General features: G+C 37.9%; 1 protein-coding gene and 1 long non-coding RNA gene across 3 annotated transcripts in view; one reads left to right on the forward strand and one right to left on the reverse strand.

The window, feature by feature from the left end:
* DIAPH3 (diaphanous related formin 3) overlaps positions 1 to 22,145 on the forward strand; it is a 430,201-nt gene that overhangs the window by 167,596 nt on the left and 240,460 nt on the right. For both annotated transcript variants that reach the window (XM_036228908.1, XM_036228909.1), the window contains exons 15-16: positions 968 to 1,267; positions 1,989 to 2,103. In XM_036228908.1, the coding sequence (XP_036084801.1) occupies positions 968 to 1,267; positions 1,989 to 2,103 (415 nt within the window). The remainder of the gene's footprint in view (positions 1 to 967; positions 1,268 to 1,988; positions 2,104 to 22,145) is intronic.
* LOC107514614 lies at positions 1,261 to 21,728 on the reverse strand. Its single transcript, XR_001597817.2, has 4 exons — positions 21,367 to 21,728; positions 19,971 to 20,046; positions 7,807 to 7,934; positions 1,261 to 2,020 (listed from the first exon to the last, which is right to left on the reverse strand). It is a non-coding gene; the product is annotated as an uncharacterized LOC107514614 (long non-coding RNA).

Below are 22,145 nucleotides of genomic sequence, written 5' to 3' on the forward strand. Positions count from 1 at the left end.
CTTTTTTATGGGGGGGGGGCGGGGGGGATCGCTTCTCTTATGATTCATGACCCTCTGCTTGCCTTTTCCTCTTGTCTTCAATTCATTTATCCTATATATATTTCTTCAATGGTTTTCATCTGCCAGTCACAACATCAGGTACTGGACAGAGAGTAGTTATACAGACATAGTCACTTACCTCGTGGAATTATTATCTATTAATGAGATAAATGTTAACGATTCCTTGAATAAATATAAAACACGTTGGATAAGGAGAGGATGCTGTCAGTGTGAAATGAGTAGTCAGACCAGGCTTTCCTGAGGAAGGAGTATGCTGGCTCAGACAGAAAGGACGGGCAGGAGGTGGCCAGGTGAAGAGGATGTTGCAGGCAGAGGGCGTAGCATGTGCCAGGCCCTGGAAGCCACATGAAGTCGGCATGTACACGGAATTGTCTATGACAGTCGCTTGAAAGACCAGTTCACAGGGACCAGATCATGACACGCCTTCGTAGGTCCTACTAAGAATTTTAGATTTCTTTTTTTTTTACTCAAGGTCAAAGGCATGATGTGGCAATAATATTTAAGTTGCTTTTTCTGGATCTTATTTGTTTTTTACTTCTGGATAAACATCTACTCCCATGGCTTCAGCTGTCACCTAGAAACTGCTGATTTTCAAATCTTCTAGACCCATATACCTATTTCCCCCCGGGACACACACCTCCATCTGGATGGCCGTAACTACCTCAAGATGAGGAATGATATTTCTGTCAGTTATGTTTCTGTGAAAACAAAATTTATAATTATATTCTTAAGCTGGGAATAAACTTCACTTGAATTTTGTTTTTAGGTTAAAGCACATGAAATTACTGAGTCAATTATTTTTGGTTTAAAATAATACCTTATTCTTGAGGAAAGTGTACTTTTAAGGGTTCTGTAGAGTGTTCCCATTCATGTTCCTTATTTTTTATTATTTTATTTTTCTCTCCAGTTTGGTGCCTTGCCAGCTGATGTAATTACCTCTTTATCCCTGTCACAAGAAAATGGAAGCTGCCCTCCAGCGCTCCCTCCTCCGGCTCCAGCGCCCTCTACTGGAAGCCTGCCGCCCCCTCCCCTGCCCCCGCCCCCACCGGCACCCCCACTGCCCTTTGGGGGTGCTGTGCCCCCGCCGCCGCCTCTAGGGCTTCTCAGAGGACAGAACTCCCCTCCGCCACCCACCCTGCCATTCGGGTTAAAACCAAAGAAAGAATTTAAACCTGAAACCAACATGAGAAGACTGAACTGGTTAAAGGTAAAACAGAAATAATGGAAGAAAGCATACCGTTACCTAGGTTAAAATTTAATTTTGTTTCTACTTGTATATAACTTCCAATGGGAACCCCGATCAAAGGGACATTAAATAAATAGGATTTTTTTTTTTTTTTTTAAGCATTGAGATAAAGTCCTTTGCCCTCAACTAAGGTTTTCTGGTTTATGAACTTAGGTGGGAGTCGATGTTGTTACAGTGGGATTTGATTTGTAATTAAATTGATAAGTCATCATTATTATGATTGAACCCTGTATTTCTGAAGTGCTTCACAAAAGTACATAGAAGTTAATGATCTTTGGAACGTCTTTATGTTGGCAACTATTGGGAAAGGTATTTCTGATATTTAGTTAGGACACAGGAATTCCGAATCCTGCAGAAGCATGGTTTTCTGATCCCATAACATTGCATCCTGCTCTCGAAGAGTCGTAGCGCGCACAGGCATCATTAAAGATTCTGGAGAAGCAGAACTGAGAAGAAACAAACTTCATTCCATTCAGCTTCAATCCCCAACATTTTCCCTAATAACAGCTTAACCTCCTGCTGAGCTCATATTTCACTGAACACAGTTCGGAGAACAATCTTACAGAGATTACTTCATAAACATTGGCTGGCAGCTCTGGGACGCTGGGTCTGAACGTAGTGATTGGGCTGGGACAGATGAAACACCCGGCTACTTACGAGTCAGTCTTCTCTCTGATTGCAGATCAGACCTCATGAAATGACTGAAAACTGTTTCTGGATAAAAGCAAATGAAAATAAGTATGAAAATGTGGATTTGCTTTGTAAACTTGAGAATACGTTTTGCTGCCAACAAAAAGGTGAGTTTAACATCTTGGTTACTTGCTAATTTGAATACCACGGCCACTTTCTATATATTAACCACTAGAAAGCAATATTTTAAGAGTCCTATACATATTTTTACTTTTTTAATGGGTAAATACATGATCTAAAAAAATGAAATGTTTAAAAAGTGAAAACTTTGTTACAGTATCGAATAAGCAATTTTTAAAATGCAGATTTTCTCTGTAGTACCTTTGGAAGATGTTCTAAATTAGATTTTCATAAAGGAGGCTATTTTAAGAGAGAATTTTGGTATAAGAATTCCTTTTTTTGTCAAAGAGAATAGTAAAACAAAAAATGTGAACCTTTTTCTAGTCAGAATTTTACCACTGTTTAATATTACCGTAACTGTCACATAGTTTAATTGAGTCACGTGGGATAGAAATCAATTTGTAGAGGATCTAGAAAGTTAGCTTGAAACAGAAGGTGTATTAGGTTTTATGATTTTTTTCATTAAAAATAATGGAATTTATTTTTCAAATTGTTTTGTGATAGCTTTTATGGGTTCAGTGTGATTTGTTTTTATAAAGAAACAATTATATTTAAATATTATTCCTGTCTGAAAATGGAATTTATTTTATCCAATTTCATGCTGTTAATTTTAAGTATCATGTAACACTCGAACGCCATGTCTTAGATCAGGGATTACCTTTTAATTTCCAAAAAAGAACCCTTTTACCACTTATGTTTCTGGCCTCACTGAGAACAGAGAGCTGGAGAGGAGTGATTCTACTGGAGGGGCGTGGTTAGGTCTGCAGATGAGAAGCCTTGGTGTGGAGAGAGGAGAATTCTTAAAATGCCTTCTGTGTACTAGGCACCATGCTAGAGGCTTTATATACCCAATTTAACTTGATTGTTACAGCAACCAAGAGATATTGGGAGATAAAAAAAAAAAATCATTTGTATTCCTTTGACATGCTTTTTAAAACTATAATTGTAAATTAGAAACTCTGAAAAAAATAATTGTAGGTTAGAAAGACTAAAAGGTTACTGCAAATAGGGGCGGCGTTCTAGAATTTGTGGTAAATGCTGTGCCTTTACCACAAATTCTGAGTGGCACTGGGAATTTTTTTTTTTTTAATTACCATTGATATTCAATATTATAGAGCATCATTGATCTTGACCAAAATAGTAAAAAAGATATATTTTTTTCTTTGAAAATAGGGATTTTTTAAATTTTTTTTTTTTTTTTTTTTTTTAGCAAGCTACGCTAGGAAAACTTGTGAAGTAAGCAGATCTTAATTTTACTTTTCGATTATGCAGAACCAAAATTTTTTTTTGAATAAGATTAGTGTACTCTTCAGGCAATCAAGAAAAATATATGGCAGTTAAAATGTATATTTACATGTAAAACACTTCAGAATTTCAGATTTCACAATCTGGAATTGATTAGTTTTCCCTTCGCTTTCCTAGTAGGTGGAAATGGAGGCACCTAGCAGCTATTTAAGTAATACTGCCATCCAGCTCTCCCCCCCTCCCCCGCTTTACTCTGATTACTTTCTTAATTAATGAGGCTCAAAAGGGAAACTTGTTAGCATGTCTTTAATTTAGCTGTAGTGTTAGCCCTAAATGAAATAATTGGACCTTTAAAAAATTCTTAAGTCATCTAACTTTAGCCTTGAGATTCAAGGTTACAAAAAAACCCATGTATTTGCTCAGTCTAATACTAGTTATAAAGGTTAAGATGTGGAAATGAGCATTTTCTGAGCGCTCCGAACTTGGCATGCGCCTCCGACTTTGCCTGCGTGCCCCCTCTGCCCTGACCCTCTTCCATTTGACTTGGAGGCTGGCAGAGGCCCATGACTTCTATTTTCTCACCTCAAATGCTACTCTCTCTCTCCTGTGACAGTGGATGATATTTCCATGGTGAACAGAAAAGATGGGAAAGCCCAGGGCTATAACCCTGGGCGCTGCTAACATTTCACAGTGCCAACGAGAGACAAGCTGTGACGGTGACTGTTTTTTGGTTTGGATTATAAAGAATAATTTGTAGAAAGCATTATTTAAAGAGCCTCCATTGTGTGTGTGTGTGTGTGTGTGTGTGTGTGTGTGTGTGTGTGTGTGTGTGACATGACTAGTAGTTAATTATTTTATTGGAAAAGGCTCCTTTCAGAAAAGCAGGATTTCTTATAGGTATTTTCTAGGAAAGATCAGAAAGGAAGGCGGGAGGGAGCCTGGAAAGCTTAGACGAGGCTGAGGGCTGGTGGGTGGACGGGTGGCTCCTTGACGTCTCTATGTTCATGGCCTGGCTGCTGAGGCATCAGGTCCAAATTGAGACATTTACCTGTTCCCCATGTCTGCAAAGCTTACTTTGTATGAATCAATTTTATAATTTCTGCAGAATTGAAGATTAAAGCTACTCAGATATTTCTTGTTCAGTGTAATGTGCAAATATAGTTGCTCCCTATCCCTTAGCGAGTGGCCGGGAATGGAGGTGTTGGCTGTTGGTTGATTTCCATCATTGGTTTGCCTTACAACTTGGCAGGAAGGACAAAAGATTCAGATTACCGAAGAATAGTGGGTTTTTAGAGAAAAACACATACATACACATATATACACACATACATATGTGTGTGTGTGTGTGTGTGTATTTTTTTTTTCCCAGTTGCTCTCTCAACTAGAAACCAGGGCATTTGTGACAACATGGATGGACCTCGCAGGCATTGTGCAAAATGAAATAATATGACCTCTCATATGTGGAATCTAAAAAATAAAAACAAAAAAACACATGGATACAGATTGGTGGTTTCCAGAGGCCAGGAGTGGTAGGAGGGTATAAATTAATTTTAAAAAAGAAGAACCAGGGTTATTTCTTTGATCACAAAGGTGGATGTTCCTTCTCAGGCATTTAAAATGTTAGATGCCAATCCCAGTAGGAATTGGCATCTAACATTTTAAATAGGTAGGAAGCAAAAAGGAGCTGAATCCAGTCATTTAAAGTAAACCTTAAAATTTTCGGTCACATATTCTTTTTTTTTTCATTGCAAAGTGTGGCTTTTCTTTTTCATACAGAAGGCACTACTGTAGGTTTCTGGGACTTTTAGGTTAAGATGATTGAGTGATAGAGGTCTCATACCCCGAAAGTTAGAAATGGAAGAGGGATGACCAATACCTACAGATCACCTGTGGTGTGCCAGTCCCCAAGCTGGGCCATCTTCATGCTACCTTGTTTATTCTTTACCGCATCCTTGCTGATCTTTTTCTCCTGCAAAGCAGACTGACTCGCCACAATACCACCCCGCCCATAGATACAGCAAGATATTCTTGGTAAGAACTTGGACATCTCCCCTTAACTCAGGTTGCCCTTCATTGTATCTCTTTTCATTTTTCAGTTTGATTTTGCTTATTTCATTTTTTAAACTAACCTCCCTGTGACATTTATAGCATTGCTTCAGTGGGAGAGTGCCTCGTGTCATATCTTAAGGAGTACACGAACCTCTCTCAGCCTTCTCCTGGGATAGCAACATGTTTTTCCTGATTTAATTCAATCTTTTTACATCCCTCAGTTCTACATTTTTGAGATATATCTTAGCTTTCCGTATTTTAAATTCTTCTGCAAATAACAGGCATTTTTCCTGATTGTCTTTTTCTCATTTTTCTTTCTTAGCCATTCCTCCCACTCTCTCTCTTTTCTATAGTTGGCTAACACTATTCAAGTCAACAGATATACGTCGAGTGTACGTTGTATGTCAGGCCTTGTTTTTGACACTGGGGACACTGTCATGAGAAGGGCAGACCTGTGCTTGGTTCGCATGTTGCTTTTATAGTTTCAGTGAAACTCCGCTGAGTTTTTAGTTGAAACATAAGAATGATGAGTGGAACAATAAATGCCGTTTTGATTTTTTGAAAAGAACGACATATTTTATGGCCTTCAGCTTCTGTTAAGAATTAACAAGATCATAAAAGAACATTGTAATCTCTCTTTGAAATTTAATCATAATATTCATATACCGAACATTTGGTATCATCAAAACAATGCTAATGACCTGTGTATTTTTTACCAGATTGGAAGCATCTGTTGGTTAATTTTTACAGGCTGTTGGAAAATGGATTAAAGTATACTAACAGGTTATTGGTGTTGGATTTATCAACTAAAATTAATATTAATTACTTTCATTATTCACAAACTGTTAACTTAATGGGGATTAAAGGGCTTTCTGAAAGTATATGAATAGACTAATTCGGTTAGAGTCATTTATTATGAAAATGTGATTCCACAATTGTTAGCTTTCTGAAGTAATCACATTTTATAACAGGTGCATCATATTTGCCTGATAGAGCCAATAAACTGGTTTATAAATATTTCTCAATTGAAGTCACGGCATATGGAAACAGTTAATGGATTACATACTTAGAAACAAATCAGGCTTAGATTTTTGACATCATAGTTCAGTGGACCAACTATTGGGGTAGAGAGCGATTGAACTATGGATTATTTCAGGGACTTGCCTATGTTCAGGATGTTGCTTCGTATTAGAAACACTAATTCTCTGTATGAACAAAAGTGTATAAAAAATATTAAATTTCTTCACAGGCTGACATTCAGGTGAACAATATAATCTATAACAGAGATAGGTTTCTTGGGGATGTACGTTAATAAAGAGATGCCGAAATGCATGCAGCGTGTCTTAAACATCTTAAAGGTTTCTGAAAAGAACATTTGACAAACGCTAATTTAGGAAGGTTGGAGAGGAATTTAGTGGAGAATTAAGTATTTCTCTAGGGATTTATCATTAGGTTCTGTCTGGGGCTGAATCTCAAGAGAACGAAAGACTTAAGGAAATCATGAGGTAGGTCGGGAATGTCTTGTTTCACCATTAGAAAATATTTCATTGTTACCAATTATATTGTACCCTATCTTGAGTTGCTGAAAGAACAGCAATTTTTTTTCTGAAAATTTTTAGAGAAAGGTTGTAGAAGGTGAGTTTATTTAGCCTGGAGCCACAGGTGACTTTTAGGTCCACAAAAAGCTTCAATTACCTTCTTAGTTACACAGTGTATCTTTGGCATAGAGTGATAAAATTGTAAAGGTCCCTGAAAATAGGCATATTTCTTGTATATTGTATAGATGCTATGAGTAGAAAGGGAAGAGGCTTGGACTGCTGTATATTGGGGGCGGGGTGTGTGCGCCCGTAAACATAGCATTTTTTTCCTTTCTCTTCCTTCACTGGAGAGAGAGATGGTATTAGGGCACTGGCTTCAACCGGAGTCACTTGACTAGTGGGGGATGCGATATCCCTTTCATGTTACTAGTTCACCTTGGTTATTTTAATTCTGGTAGCAGTTTTTGGTGGTGCACCCGTAAGCTATCGTCTCAACAATATTGTAAAGTCATTACATTTCATGTTATATACTTTTTTCTCTCAGGATTTCTGGCTCTATCTGGCAAATATGATGCACCTGTATCTCCTGTCTTAGTCTCTCCTTACCCAGGACATGCCTTATTGTCCTCCGGTGTGTACACTTCTCCATTTCAGAAAGCTATTCTTTGTCATGTCTTCATTGCGTTCTGTCACGCAGGACTCCCATTCATTATTAGTGCAGAATATTATTCATCTGAATATACAAATGAGTGCACTGTTTTCACCTTAAAAAAAAATATTTGCAAGTCTAGCTCTTCACTTCCCCTCTTCTCTCCCTCTCCTCCACTCATTCTTCTCCTGCCCCAATATATGACTTACTAGGTTCGGAAGAGGTAGAATCACGTGGTTATGTGGTAACCTGGTGCCATCCTGGGAGCACAGCCGGAGTGGGGTCCTGGCAGGAGCGTCATTAGGACATGCACAGGGCCTTCGAGCTGGATTATATGCTGTAGGAATTTCATATTAAATGATGTAAATTCTTTTGTAGCAGAAAAATATCTGTATGAAAATATGAAAATGACTTTCTTGTATGTTTTATGGCCTTGAACTTCATAAGTTAGATTTTGAAGGAATTATCTATTCATGTGTTTAGGTAAACTGGGTGTTTTTTGTCCTTCGACATGAAATCCTTTGGGGACGTGATATTATGCCTTCTAACGTATTCTGTGCACTTAACACAAGCTATCACATATTTCGTGGCATCTTAAGAAGAACACTAGGTTAGAGACCTTTGGTTATCACAGCTCTAACTTGTCTAACTACGTGTTTAAAAGAGTGGATATTTCAAGGTCTGACGCACTCTAGTCCAGGAGTTCTTAACTTGACACCTGTGAACTTGGATAAGGGAAAGAAAAACAACACGGCATCCTCACTTTCAGTAACCTCTAACTGAAAGTAAGCTATTCTTCATTTGTAGATATAGGCACTAAACACAGCAGTACCTATGCCACTTCTACCTGTGAAGTTCATATATTACTTTCATATCCTGTTATTTCAGATACGTGTATCAAAATATTATTGAAAGTCATCACTCCTTCAGAATTGCAATAGGTATGAGACCTGCAGCTAGATCTCGATATTTAATACATTAATAAAGAAGCATGTTTTGTTAGTTGAGTCCTCCAGGAAGCGGGTACTGAGCTGTCAGAGTGTGGGAGGTTTTTTTAGGGAGCAGAGGCTGGGTAATCATGCGAAAAGTAGGGGAAGCAGGACAGAAGAGGAAGAATCTGAGGTCACGACGAAAATCTGACAAGTTCTCAGCCATTGCAGCTGGGAAGCAAGGAGCTCTGGAGCAGACAGAGGGTGCCTGTTAGGAGTCCCCAGATGGGGCTGCCAGGAGGGGTGTGGCCTGGGCTCAAAGCCCAGGAGGGACCCGAGGGTGCTGAGAGCTTAGTTTGTCAGCTAAGTGCACTGCTTGCAGCCGAGTGGAAAGTTCATTGTGAAGGGGGAGCTGCGTAGCGCATCTCCGCGGCTGCCTTGAGTGGTGGCGCTGGTCCACGCACCGGCGTTTTGATAGCTGCGCTGGAGTATCATTGCTTCCTTTGAAATCCTATGCATTTTATGCATTTAAAAATTATTCCAAGAAGGGGTCCACTTCTCTAACTGCCGATGGGGTCCATGGCTAAAAAGGTTACAAACCCAGCTGCAGCCTTTCTGATTTGTGCAGTGGTGGGAGTGAGGGGGAGGTTGGGGCCTCCACCCAGCCTCCACTGTTCATGTTTTGTTTGTTTGTTTGTTTTTGTTTTTGTTTTTTGTTTGTTTTTTGTTTGTTTTAGTTCAAGGGTCCAATACATTATTTGTAATGAGATATTTCATCCAACTTAGAAAAAATGAAATGGTGGTTTCAACATCAGGCCATCCTTTTTTTTTTTTTTTTTTTTTTTTTTTTTTTTTTTTTTTTTTTAATCCACTGTAGCAAAGTGCATTTCCTAATAAAAGCCTATATCGAATCTGGAAAAAATATGAAACCCCTTAATTAGACGATCACGAAACAACACTATTAATAAAGTTTGCCTTTTTTTTTTTTGGAACAGTTATATTTACTTCATGTCTATCACTTTATTGCTCCCCAAGCAAACACTGTGAAAGAACCAAGGCAAATACTGTGTACGTTTTATGTTTAAGAAGTTCCGCTCTTCAAGCGAAGTTGGGCTGAAAGGAGCCGCCGCTCCCAACAGAATACAGATGCGGCCGAAGCCGCTGCTCCTTCTGCTGCGCCAGGCCGCTTCCCTGATGAAAAGAAATCCTATTATGTTTTATTTAGAGTGTGCTCTTCTTTGATTTAAAATAATTTTCCTCTCATCTCCTGCCACCTTACCGCTGCCCCACAGCGGTTCACCCTCATCCCAGCGATTATATTAAAGACTTTAAAAACTCGCCATTTTTCATTAGGACCGCCTTTCATCATCTGGTACCTCTCTCTCCGCTTCTGTGAGTATTCGAGCTGTCAATACTAACGCCACGCTGCGGCGTGTACAGGAGGAGTGAGGGACCACAGAGTCCACCCTACGAGTAGGTGACCCCAGCTTTGACAGCTGTAGTGTTTTCCTCTATAAAAAAAAAGGGGGAGATAATACCTATCTCACGAGGTTATTGTGAGGATTACATAATGAATATTTTTAAAGCCTTTTTTGCAGTGTCCAGCTCATTGTAATTGCTCAGGAAATATTAGCTGAACTTAAAGTTCGAGGATTCAGGCTCATTTCTACTGGGAAAGTTTCGTATATCACCTCTGAATCTTCCAGAATTGTCACAAATTAAATGACCTCCCTCCAGTTTTAGCTCTGCTTCAAATGAAGACTTGTAAACCGTGAAACTGCTGTTAGCTGACCCGTTCGTTAATAGTCACTCACAAAATCCTTCTGTAATACAGGTCCGTACCATTAACTTTAGAAAATAATAGAGATTATTCTGTATATCTTTTTTTCACATTTGTGTATGGCTTAACTGTCAAATGCTTTATTAAGTTCCTGTGGAGAGAGATCTGTTGAATCAGGAGTAAATGTAAAGACTTGTTTTGGGTTTTATTCCATGACATTCATGATATTTTTCTTTCAGTTTCTAAGTCATTAATAGAGCTGGTGCTCAACAAGTTTTGTGATTTTATGAAATTTAAACATGGACCATTTTAATTTTTCTTAGTGCGATTCAGTTTTAGAGCATTAAGCTGATGACTCGAGAGTGATCATGAAAAGCTCATTCAGTTCTTTGTACTCTTACTGGTTCTTGTTCATAATTCATTATTTTTAACACTTACAGTTTCAAAGAGTAGTGAGGATGGTAAGGATGGTTTAATATAATCATGGGACTGGGCTGCATCCAGGTACAGGAAACCTTTAGTTTATATATGAGTGCCAAGTAGAGTTACGACCTAAATTCTCCCCAGGTTTTGCAAGAAGGTTGATAACTGTTAATTTTCTTAGTTTCATAGCATGCCAGCGGATGGTTCAGAGGAGTGATAGTTTTATAGCCATAGGTTACTTATTTATTTATTTATTTTCTTCTAGATTCATAATGTAAGCTAAGGAAATTATTTTGGTGAATCTCATGTGATTATTGAAATTCTGTGATTTTTTAAATTAAGAACTTCATGTGATATAGCTTAATTCTTGTTTTCTAAACCGGTGACAAATTAAAGAAATATGTAAAGAAATGTCTCTAGTTTATGGTTTAATTGAAATTGAGTATTGATATTTCTCCTTGTCTAATAGCTTGTCATGTAATGGATAAGGGGGAAAAACTCGTGAAGTGGAAAGTATTTATCTCAAAATGATTTATGGCCCCCAAATCTAAGATTGGCAGAGTTTGGGATTTTACATGCTACATTAGTGTATGTGAATAAATCTTTTCTGGTGAAACTGTGAGGAAATTTGCCTGCAAGGAACAGTACCCAGTTTAAAGGTGATTTAAATGAGAAATCTGGTAGATGGTGGTCCCAGAGTTGGTAAACTCAACATCCCAGCCTAGTTTAGCTAACAAAGATGGAAGTTACCATTTTGCTCACAAGTGGGGCTTTGAGGTAGTTTCCTATTGCTGCTCTATCAAATTACTGCAGATTCAACTGCTTAAACAACACAAATTTATTGTCTTACAGTTCCGTGGGTTAGAAGTCTGACATAGGTCTCACTGGGCTAAAATCAAGGTGTCGGGAGAGCTCCATTCTGGAGGTTCTTAGGGTAGAGTTTGTTTCTTGCTTTTCAGCTTGCTTCGCGATAATTCATTAGAACTGCAATAGAAAACTAATACATTCCTCAGCTTGTAGCCCCCTTCCTCTAACCTTCAACCTTCCTCTAACCTTCAAAGTCAGCAGCAGGGAGGTGAGTTCTGGAGTCCATCTCTCTCCCCTGACTTTCTTGATCACAGCCTTCTCAGACTTTGACCTAAGCCAGGAAGGGATCCTTTTAAAGATTCATGTGATTAAATTGGGCCACCCAGATAATCCAGGATAATCTCCCAATCTTAACGCCTGCGAAGTTTCTTTTTCCATGTTAGATGGCATAGACAGATGAGGATGGCAGACATCTTTGGCAGAGGAAAACGAAGGGCTAGGAGGACCGGATGCCATAAAACAGCAGCTTTTCACCACGTACTTGGCCCTGTTAATTTCACTCGTTAAAGTTATGTCAATTTCCTTTAGCCCTGCATTTCCTGTACAAGAATCCCATTTTAGGGTCCTGGGGCATTTCGATTTAACTTTTTAGATCATTTATTCTGTTCCTTGTTTATTGAACTTTTGGATCTTTACTAATTACATGAACATATTTTTGTTGCCACAGTTAAGTGCCTTTCTGGAGTTTTAGGAAAAATTCTTATATCTTTTGAAGTGCCAGGAAAGATTTATTTCCCCTTCTTTATTCAAATATGCTATATTTAATAACATGCACCATATCTACTGTATGTTTTTCAGTTTGTAATATCTACTATTTTATTTTTTTCTGGGAAATTTTTAAATTCTCATCATATATTTTTAACACTTTTTTTTTTTTCCAAACCAGAAATACCCTCCAAAAACCTAAAATAAAGAACCACCGGCACTTAAAAAGCAATTGGTTCTTGACTTTAACTTGTTATTGTGTATTTTAAGAAAGAGAGGCTGGTTCTAATTTAGGAAAAGAAATGTATTGTTTCATACATTATTAACTTTGGGATGATAACTTCTATATTACCCGTTGAAAAATTTAATAGTTTCTTTACCTTAAAGTTTACTTATATTTTAAAATAGAGATTGCTACTCTTGCTTTATGCTCTTCCACAACATATTTTTATCTGAATATTTATTTTTATGTGATAGACTCTGGCAAGAAGGACCTTTTTCTGGCCCAAATATTACTCAAATCTAATAAGCATCTACAAATGGATATGAATATATAATTTCATTACAACCTGGAAAATATATGTTATTATAATTGTGTATTTTACTGGGTAATTTAAAATATAATATATAAAAAGTTTATTTTAATTGGAAAAATTTCATCACCGAGGGAAATCACATTTATCAAAAGATCTAATCCAGCCGCACTTCACACAAAATCAGCAATTTAATTCAATTGTTAGCTCTCAGTTATTTGACAGTCGACTCTTCTGTCATCATATTAGACTCTTTCTTCCTGAAGCAGGGTTCTTCTTCCTTCTTTAATCTTCTTTTCTTTTTCAATTAGAGAACCAATTATTTTTCAGAGTTTCATAGGTCACAGTGGGACAGTTTGGTTCTCTGCCCCCGTAGCATAAGATTCAACCCAGAAGAGCCAAAATAGCCAATGGGGTAATTGTTTTTAAATGAGGGACATTCGTCTTTAGAGCTTGTATGTTTTCCTGTATTAGAATTATCCCTTTTCTTTATTTTACTTCATTTAAAATCTTATCTATCTGTATAAGAGTGGATATGAACTTTTTAAATTGACTGATCATTTATATTTCCATTATGTAATTTAGAAGGTTAGCAATGTTTTCAATACCAGTAGCACGGAAAACAGCAGTTTGTGTCAGCTTCAGTGTGGTCACAAGACTTTTGTAGTAGAGTTTATTATGTGTAATATGTATGTATGTATACGTTTATATACACACACATGTATGTAGGAAAGAATATTGTTGCATAAACCAGATAATCCAAAACTGACCAATTATTGGATTGCTGTTTTATTTTTTACCGTCTTTTTTACTCAGCAGGATTGTTGAGTACAAAGAAGGTAAAGTGATCATCCCACTTTTGTATCTCCGAGGTGTACTTTATCCAAAAAGCTATTTTTGTGAATGTGTTCTTGATGAATAAACCTAACCTACAACCTCAATAAATCAAAATTTCTCATTATTCTTAATTAAATTAGTGCTGTAAGAAGGCTGTTAGAGGGGCGAGGAAAAGAAACCGGAGGAAGGAGCCGACTTGCAAATTAGAGGGGGAGATGAGTGCCCACTCAGCCCGCAACTTGTACCCTGGTCTTACATCTCAAGCTTTAGGCCTCTGCCCCTCTTGAATGTGAAGAGGCTGAGGCTCATGGTAATCAAAAATCTGGCCTTCAGTCTGCGTTCTGAGGAAGTGAGGAACTCACTTCTTGCTGACTTCGTACCTCGTGTGGTTTGCCCTCTCTCCTGTGGGGACACAGGAGGGAGGGGAGGCGGGAGAGCGTGCCGGGGCATCAGGGGACGTCCCTATGCATTGATATAGAAACAGCCATGTTATCAGCTGCCCTGACTACCTGTGTAGCACAACGACGTCTTCTTTATTTTGATCCTTTAAACCAGTGGTCCCCAGCCTTTGTGGCACTGGGGACTGGTGCTCCTAAGAGATTCTAATTCCTGATGGTCCGAGGAGCTGAGGCAGTGATCCTGGCGCAGGGGAGTGGCTGCAAATTTAGGTGAAGTTGCGCTCCCTTGCCTGCCGCTCACCTGGTGCGGCCTGGCTAACAGGCCACGGCCCCATACCGGGCCACGGGCAGGGGACCCCTGCTCTAAACTTTAGAAGCTGTGGTAGCCATTTCATTCATTACATACTTAATTTAAACCTGTTTTTTTGTTGTTGTTGTTGTTCTTAAATAGCTTTCATTTTGTTTTCTCATATTCTCTTTTTTCTTTCGACAGTAATGCGAGCTGCTTCAGATTCATCATCCCCACTAATATCACATTTATCATATCCCACGTGTGCACACCTTCTAAAGCGTTACAAAGAAAAAGGACTGCTCTGTCTGGTATTCATACCCTTCCGTAGTCAGGCTCAACTTGTATTTCTAGCTGTATTCTCACTGTTTTTCTTCTCTGGACAAATTACCCGAGTTACTTCGGTTTACTTTTTCACTAAATTTGGCTGTGCGTTTTCTTGCCTCTCCCTGCGTCTTCATCACTTACTCTGAATGTTTTAATTTGTAGTCCCTACACAGTGTTTATCTCCTGGGAAAATTCCCCATGGATGCTGCAGCCACCTTAACTGAGAACACGTCTTTCACCAGGCGAGGTGCTGGGGTCCGCCCCGGCCTCCAGAGCCCAGCCTCTGCCTTCACGTGGTCAAGGCCTTTCTGTCTGTGCCGGAAGAATGACAGCGCCTTTGGAAACCCTTCTCTTCCCTCCTCCTCTGCTGTCTAACTTCATCTCCCACCTTTCCCTCAGTTCTTCCGCTTCAGCCGCACTGGGCAGCCTCCATGACATCCCAGGTAGCCCAGATATAGGCCTGTCTTGGTCTCTTCCCTGCCTGGAACAGTCATATTGCAGATATCAGCTTAAGTCCCTTACCTCCACCAACTCATGACTCGAATGTCGCCTTCTCAGTGAGGCCTCTGTACTTACCTCCCAATTTAATACTGCCACATTTTCTGAGCCTCCCACCCCCACCCCAATTCTCCCTGCCTTGTTGTTGTTGTTTTTAAAATATTTATCACCTTCTAACATATTGTTTATTACTCGTTTACTAGGTATATGTTTCTTTTTCTCTGCCTCCATTGGAATTTGAGCTCCTTTACGAAGGAAATCTTTCGTTTTCTGAGTTTCCCAAGCACCTAGAAGAATGCCTGGCACATAGTGGGGACCAAATTAATGTTTGCTGAATAAATGAACAGGGTTTCATTTCTTTAAAACACACATGTCATAGTTTCAGCCTCTTTCAGCAAACTGTCTTTATTTTCTTTTTAAGCAAATAGGAATTTTGGAAGGAGAGAATTATTATTTAAATGATCTAGATTCCAATTAACTCTGCCACTGATGACTAGCTCTGAGCGAATAACACACTCTTTTGTAAAATAGGTAAAAAAAATTTCAGAGAATAATTGAAGGTGGTTGAGAATGAGAAAGGTTCAGGATCTAGATTCTAAAATAATTCATTGTTCTTTCCTGTTTTAGCAGCAAAAATCAATGTAAAAGAAAAAGTTTAGGTAAATTCTGCATTATTGTTGGATGGACCTTGATGTCTGCAAAGCAGGAACAACTTAGCAAACAGTTTGTAGCACATTTTATTATTTTTTTTCCCCCTGAAAATTGATCTTTTCTTGGGTGTTATTTTGTGTGTCCGAATTGGTGTGAAATTCACATTATATAAAATTAACCATCTAAAAGCGAATAATTCAGAGGCATTTAGTATGTTTACAATGTTGTGTAACCACCACTTCTAGTTATGAAACATTTTCATCAAAGTCAAACTCTGTGCCCATTCAAGCAATTTCTCTCCATTATCCCTTCCTCCCAGCCCTGGTAAGCACCAGCGTTTTCTGTCTCAATGAACTCATCTATTCTTGACGTTCTATATAAATGGAATCACGCAATATGTGACCTTTTGTATCTGGCTTCTTTCACTTAGCGTAACATTTTTATAGATCATCCACATGGTAGCATGTATCAGTACTACATTTCTTTTAGTGAGCGAATAATATTCCATTGCATGTATGTACTATGATTTGTTTATCCGTTCTTTGTGGGATATTTGGGCTGTTTTCTCCTTCTGGATATTGTGAATAGTGCCGCTAGGAGCGTGTGGGCATGCATTTAAATACCTGTTTTCCATTCTTTGGGGCATAGAGTTAGGAGTGGAATTCGTGTGGTATGGTGATTCTATATTTAGCTTTTTTAGGAACTGCCAAGCTGCTTTCCACAGTGGCTAGATTATTTTACATTCACAACAGTAATTCCTCTGTATCCTTACCAGCATTAATTTTTCTCTTTTTTCTTCTATAGGTATTTATTTTAAGCTTTAAACAAAGTTTACTGAAAACGATTCTTTTATAGAGGTTTGATTAGATATAGGAAAGAAAGTCAACTATGCTAACTCCTCATTATAGAGGTTAATGAAGGCTTTAATCAAGTAGAGAAACCGTAGGATACAAATGATATTATAAGAAATTCGAATAAATGGTGGTATGGGATTCAAAGGTATTCTTATTGGGAAGCTTGGCAATATTACATGAAAGATAAATGCGCTATAGGTTATTCTGTATTATAACTAAATATTATAGTTGCCCCTTGAATAGCACAGGTTTGAACTGCATAGGTCCACTTGGGTTTTCTTCAATAAGTTTATGGTCCGTTCTCAATATCCCTGGGTTTCACATCTGTGGATTTATCTATCCATTGCCGAAATGGTATTTTCGGTCCATGGTTGGGAATCTGTGGATGCGGACCGACTATGCGTTGTTTTGTGCCATTTTATATGAGGGACTTGAGCATCCACAAAGTTTGTTATCTGCAGGGATCCTGGGACCGACCCCTTGGGGATACTGAGGAGCCACTGAAGTTAAGTTTTTGGGGGTTAAAAGTTATATGTGGATTTTCAAATGCATGGGGGTGGGCGCCTCTAAACCCCATGTTATTCAAATATGTTAGTAGTTAAGTAGACATAAAATATTACTTAAACTTTTTATTAAAATTATGTAAAGATAGTTCACTTAACCATTTAAACTGCTATAATTTATTCATTATAAAAATTATATTACAGAAAGTTTAGAAAATGGATGAAATGAAAAATGCCCCACTAAACTCCACTATCCTACTTGAATTTATTGTAGAATTGGGCTGTATTTTCTTTTATTCTTTCCAGACCTATTTTGTTAACAATGTTTATAATCCTGTGTATCCAGTGAATTTCTTATTGTTTTCATACATGCTTTCCATGCCGTTAAATAGCTTTTATAATATCTCGACTGAGCATGCAATATTGCAGCTAGTCATTATATTGCAACAATAACACATACTTGATAATGTTGATTTAAACTGAGGTGCTTAGAAAAGACCTCATGAAGGAGGCAGCTCTACATTCCTGACCCCATAGAGACTTCATTTCTTGTCTTAAGTGTCATTTCTTTGAAGAAATGCCTTCTGCGACTTCCCAGGTTAAGATAGGTTCCTTTGTAATTCAGCCTCACATTGCTCATTATTTTTCATTCATAGCACTGGTTTGTGATTCTAATAAAATTCTTATTTGTATATTTATTTAATGTCCTTTTTTCTCTTATCAGACCATAATCATTTCATGGGCAGAACTGTGTCTTCTCCCTACTGTATTCCTTTCCCCAAGGCTGGTGTCTGATGCTCATTGGTGCTTACTAAGCCTGTTGAATGGATGAGTGAATGAACACACAGTGAGCAGGAGCCGAGTATGAAGGAAATTGCTGACATTCATGGGCTTTGTGTGCTTGGAGAATATGGAGGCTTGGATGCTAAAGAGTAATGATGGAGTGTGTTTCAGTTTCTATGGTGATGGGAGGTGGGTTGTTAACGTCACTGGAAGATGAACCTGAAAGAGTTGTGTTCTCATTAGGGAGGTCTTTATATGCAAAATTTAGGCATTCAACTTTTGTTCTGGGTGTGTGTGTGTGTGTGTGTGTGTGTGTGGACTTTGGGAAGGATTTCAGAGCACAGGATGATTTAGGTTTATAACGCGAATTAGGCTGGTGTCTGTAGATTTTAGACTGAAGATAAATGGCATTTATTTCTGTCCAGTTACCTTGAGATACTCTCATGGATCCCCATGATAGGTTATATTGTGAGTTGGCAAAGGTTTTCTGTAAAGGGCCAAATAGTAAATATTTTAGTTTTTTTGGGCCATATGGGCTCTTTCACAGCTACTCAACTGTGCTGTTTTAGACAAAAGAGCCACATATGGAAACTAAAGGTCATGGCTATGTTCTAGTAAAACTCTATTTACAAAAAACAGTGGCAGACCAGACTTGGTCCCGTTGGACTATAGTTTGCTGAGCTCATGGGTTATATTATGGAGATTTTATTTCAGATAATACTTTTAAATCATAGTGGATCCCAGTGTGGGTGATGTGGTTTTATGATTTCCTTCGAAAATGATCACTAATCTGAAGTAAGACTGGAAAAATGGACCATCGTATTTACTGAGGTTTGGTGATCCACCTCCCAGACATTTGTGACTAAATGTCAAGTAAGCAAGACAGAGAAAGGGTGTTGTAGGAACTAACTTAAGCGGTTTGATCAAGAAATCTAAGCTGGGTGGTGGGGTAGACAAAGTTGTCAGGGCGAATGTCAAGGGGAAACTCCAAGTGCAGAGAGTAGAAATTTTCAAAGCATTATGAGCAGGCTTCTTGGACATGAGAAGAATAATGTGGAATTTTAAGCACTATATCTTGGAATAAGACCATTCAGGAATAGGTCTAATTCTAGAGTCAAATAATTGTGCGAGCAGGATGTTGGAATGAAATAATGGAAATAGAAGCAAGATTCTGATATATAAATTAACAACGAAAAGCTTCAGCTTTGGAATCAGACTGCCTGGGTGGAATCCTGTCTGAATTTTTGACTTTGCATGAATTTTCAGTCTTTTTCTAATTAACTTCAATTTTCTCATCTGCAAAAGAGGGCTAATAGCTTCTTACAGGACTATTGAGAGACAATGTCTGTTGAATGCCTAGCATGATACCTGATTCATATTACCTCATAAATGGCAACTATTAACGTGATTATCATATTAATTTCATTTTATTTGTATTTCATTATGGCAAAGAAGTAGAGTTAGCTGTAGAAGCTGTTATGACTGAGACATTGGACTGGATATTCTCTAAGTTCTTTTTTTATTATATCTTTCCAAGTTTCTTCAGTGATAGTAATTTATGTCTCTGTCCATTTTTAAAGTATGGTATAGAGTACCACTTATTTGAGTAATAAATAATGATGTTATGAGATTTAATAGAAAACAGTTTTTATTAGAAAGATGTGAAAGTCCTCTCTCTATTGGCTAGTCTTTAAGTTAGGTCATAAGTTTAGAGTATGTCTGACCATACTACATCAAAATCGTTTCTATTCATGAAATGATGCAGTCATCAGAGTCAATGGTTGACATTGGTTTATTTCAAAGTAATAAAGTGTTGAGTGAGTTGGACAGTGGACCATGCAGAGTTAAAGTTAGAGGAGACTACTGTTTTGTTTTGTTTTGTTTTGTTTTTTCCTATGACATTTTCTTAACTTTTTTGGAAAACTATTGAACACGAGCATATGACTATACTAATTGTAATGCATTACTGTACCCCGTAATCTATGAGAGTGTTCACCTTTGCACTCTGCCTGTCCAGCTGTTGTCTTGAGCAATTATCAGCAAGTTGTTATTCCGGGATGAGCTGTGTCATGCTGGAAAGTGGGATAAAAAAAATGTTAATGAACATGCATGAATGTTGGTTGATGAAGGTTAAGAGGTTGCAGATATACTCTCTGCATTCTTTCCTGTGAATGTTCAGACTGAGGCAATGGGTTCTGATGAGGGATTACAAACAAATGCTGCTGATTGACAGTTCTTGATTTAACGTTAAAATGGTATCTAAAGGCAAATTCTACGCTTCAGCTGAATAATAGACAGTGTCCTTGACCCCTGGTGCAGCTTCGCGCTTCATCATCAGGTTTATTTTATAAAATTCATGTTTTTCTGTTGTAGCAGATTTTCAAATTCTTTTATTTTGTACTCCACATTATTTTACAGTTGTGCCTGGCGGTGGTGATGGTATAGTTTTAAAAATAAATAAATAACATGTTCACCATGTACTTATGTTTTTAGGATGATAACTTTGCAGTTTTAAGTATGATCAAATTAAAATATCGTGCACAATCGCTGTTCAAGTGGATGAGCGTGGGCCGGTGCTCTGAGCGGACTCCTTGTCTTTGTGTCCATCTCTATGAACTTCTAAATGATGACCCAGGTGCTTGTCCAGCATTTGTTATTTGCTAATAAAAATAAGCAGTATACATATTCCTTAGGAATTTTTTTAATCAATTTTTGTGAACATGGCATTTCATATGCTATAGATTGAACGTGGACTTTAAATACATTTTTTTTAAAAGAAATAACAGTGTAAGGAACAGTATTAAGTAATGTTGATGAGGCTTTTTTCTCATCATTTTTTCCCCATCATTAATAATTCAGAACTTGGCATTCCAACTGGAAGCTGGCTTTGTAAGTGTAAAATGTTATACAAATATTTGTTTTTAACTTATTTTAGCTGAAAGGACAACACATAAGGGTTACAATGCTTTGCATCTTTTAACAGAAATAGAAAAAGTAGGAATGTTTATTAAATTTAAAATTATAAAGTTAGTAGGAACTATAGCAATCATTATTTAATACTCAAAAAACTTGAGGGCTAAATATAATAGACTTAAAACCTTTGCCAATAGAACCATCATTTGATATAATTGAGTTATTCATTGATCACTGAGAAATATTTTTTATATGCTCTGTGGAGACAACTTTCTATAATTCACTGCATTCTTAATGTAAGATTTAAAAATAAATCCGAGTATTAATCTCCATTTTTTATTTTTAAATGTGGGAAACTTATTTGCAAAATTTAATTTACAGGTTTTAAATTTTTTCTGATACAATTCATAATCATTATAGAAAATACTCATGCATTAGCCCTGAATTCTGAAGGAAACAGGACAGGCAGGAATACCTACCCGTACCTCCTGGTGTTGGTTTGACTTCTGCTCTATGGATCGCTATTTTCCTGCAGAAGAGGGCCTTCTTATCGCCCGGCCTTGCAGCTTCGTCCTTAAGGACTACTTCTTGAAGCTCTGTAATCCCTGTTGTATTCAATGCTTAAATCTTAGTGCTCCTGTGGCTTTTTTGTTAGTGAGTGAAATTGGATATATAAATCATACCACCTCAAGGCCGGCTACTTCTAAATACTATGCCTAAGGCTGTAGTTATCTGCTACCAGCAAGCAAAGGCTCTGGGTTTAGTTATCGAATCAGTCATGGCAAATCATGCAGCGCAGGTGACCAGCCAGCTGACAGCCAGTCACCCAAGCCACAAATAACATCAGATATCTCTGCTACGAGAACTACTGTCCTAGCTCTTAGTATACAGTGCTGAGCAAGACATATAATTTCTGCCTTCATGTAGTCTATTTTAAAATGGAGAAGATAGTAAATAAATTGATAGACAAAGAAAACGAACCATAGTTTTTGAATGTGTCATGAAAATAGTGAGCATGCTAGGATGATAGCCAGATTGGAGAGGGTCATCTGGAAGGCCTTCGAGGTCATGACATTTAATCGGGGCCTCGAAAGAGAAGCAGGAATTTGCCAGGCAAAGAACTGAGGGACGAGATCTGTCTGTGTAGGAAACAGCATGGTCAGAGTTTCTCAGGGTGGACAGAATCTGTAATCTTGGGGTCCATGAGAAATTCAGTGGCTAGAGCATGTTATGTGAGAATGGTGGGAGATGAGGCCTG

The sequence above is a fragment of the Rousettus aegyptiacus genome, unplaced genomic scaffold (assembly GCF_014176215.1).
Source record: "Rousettus aegyptiacus isolate mRouAeg1 unplaced genomic scaffold, mRouAeg1.p scaffold_m13_p_11, whole genome shotgun sequence".
NCBI classification, from domain to species: domain Eukaryota; kingdom Metazoa; phylum Chordata; class Mammalia; order Chiroptera; family Pteropodidae; genus Rousettus; species Rousettus aegyptiacus.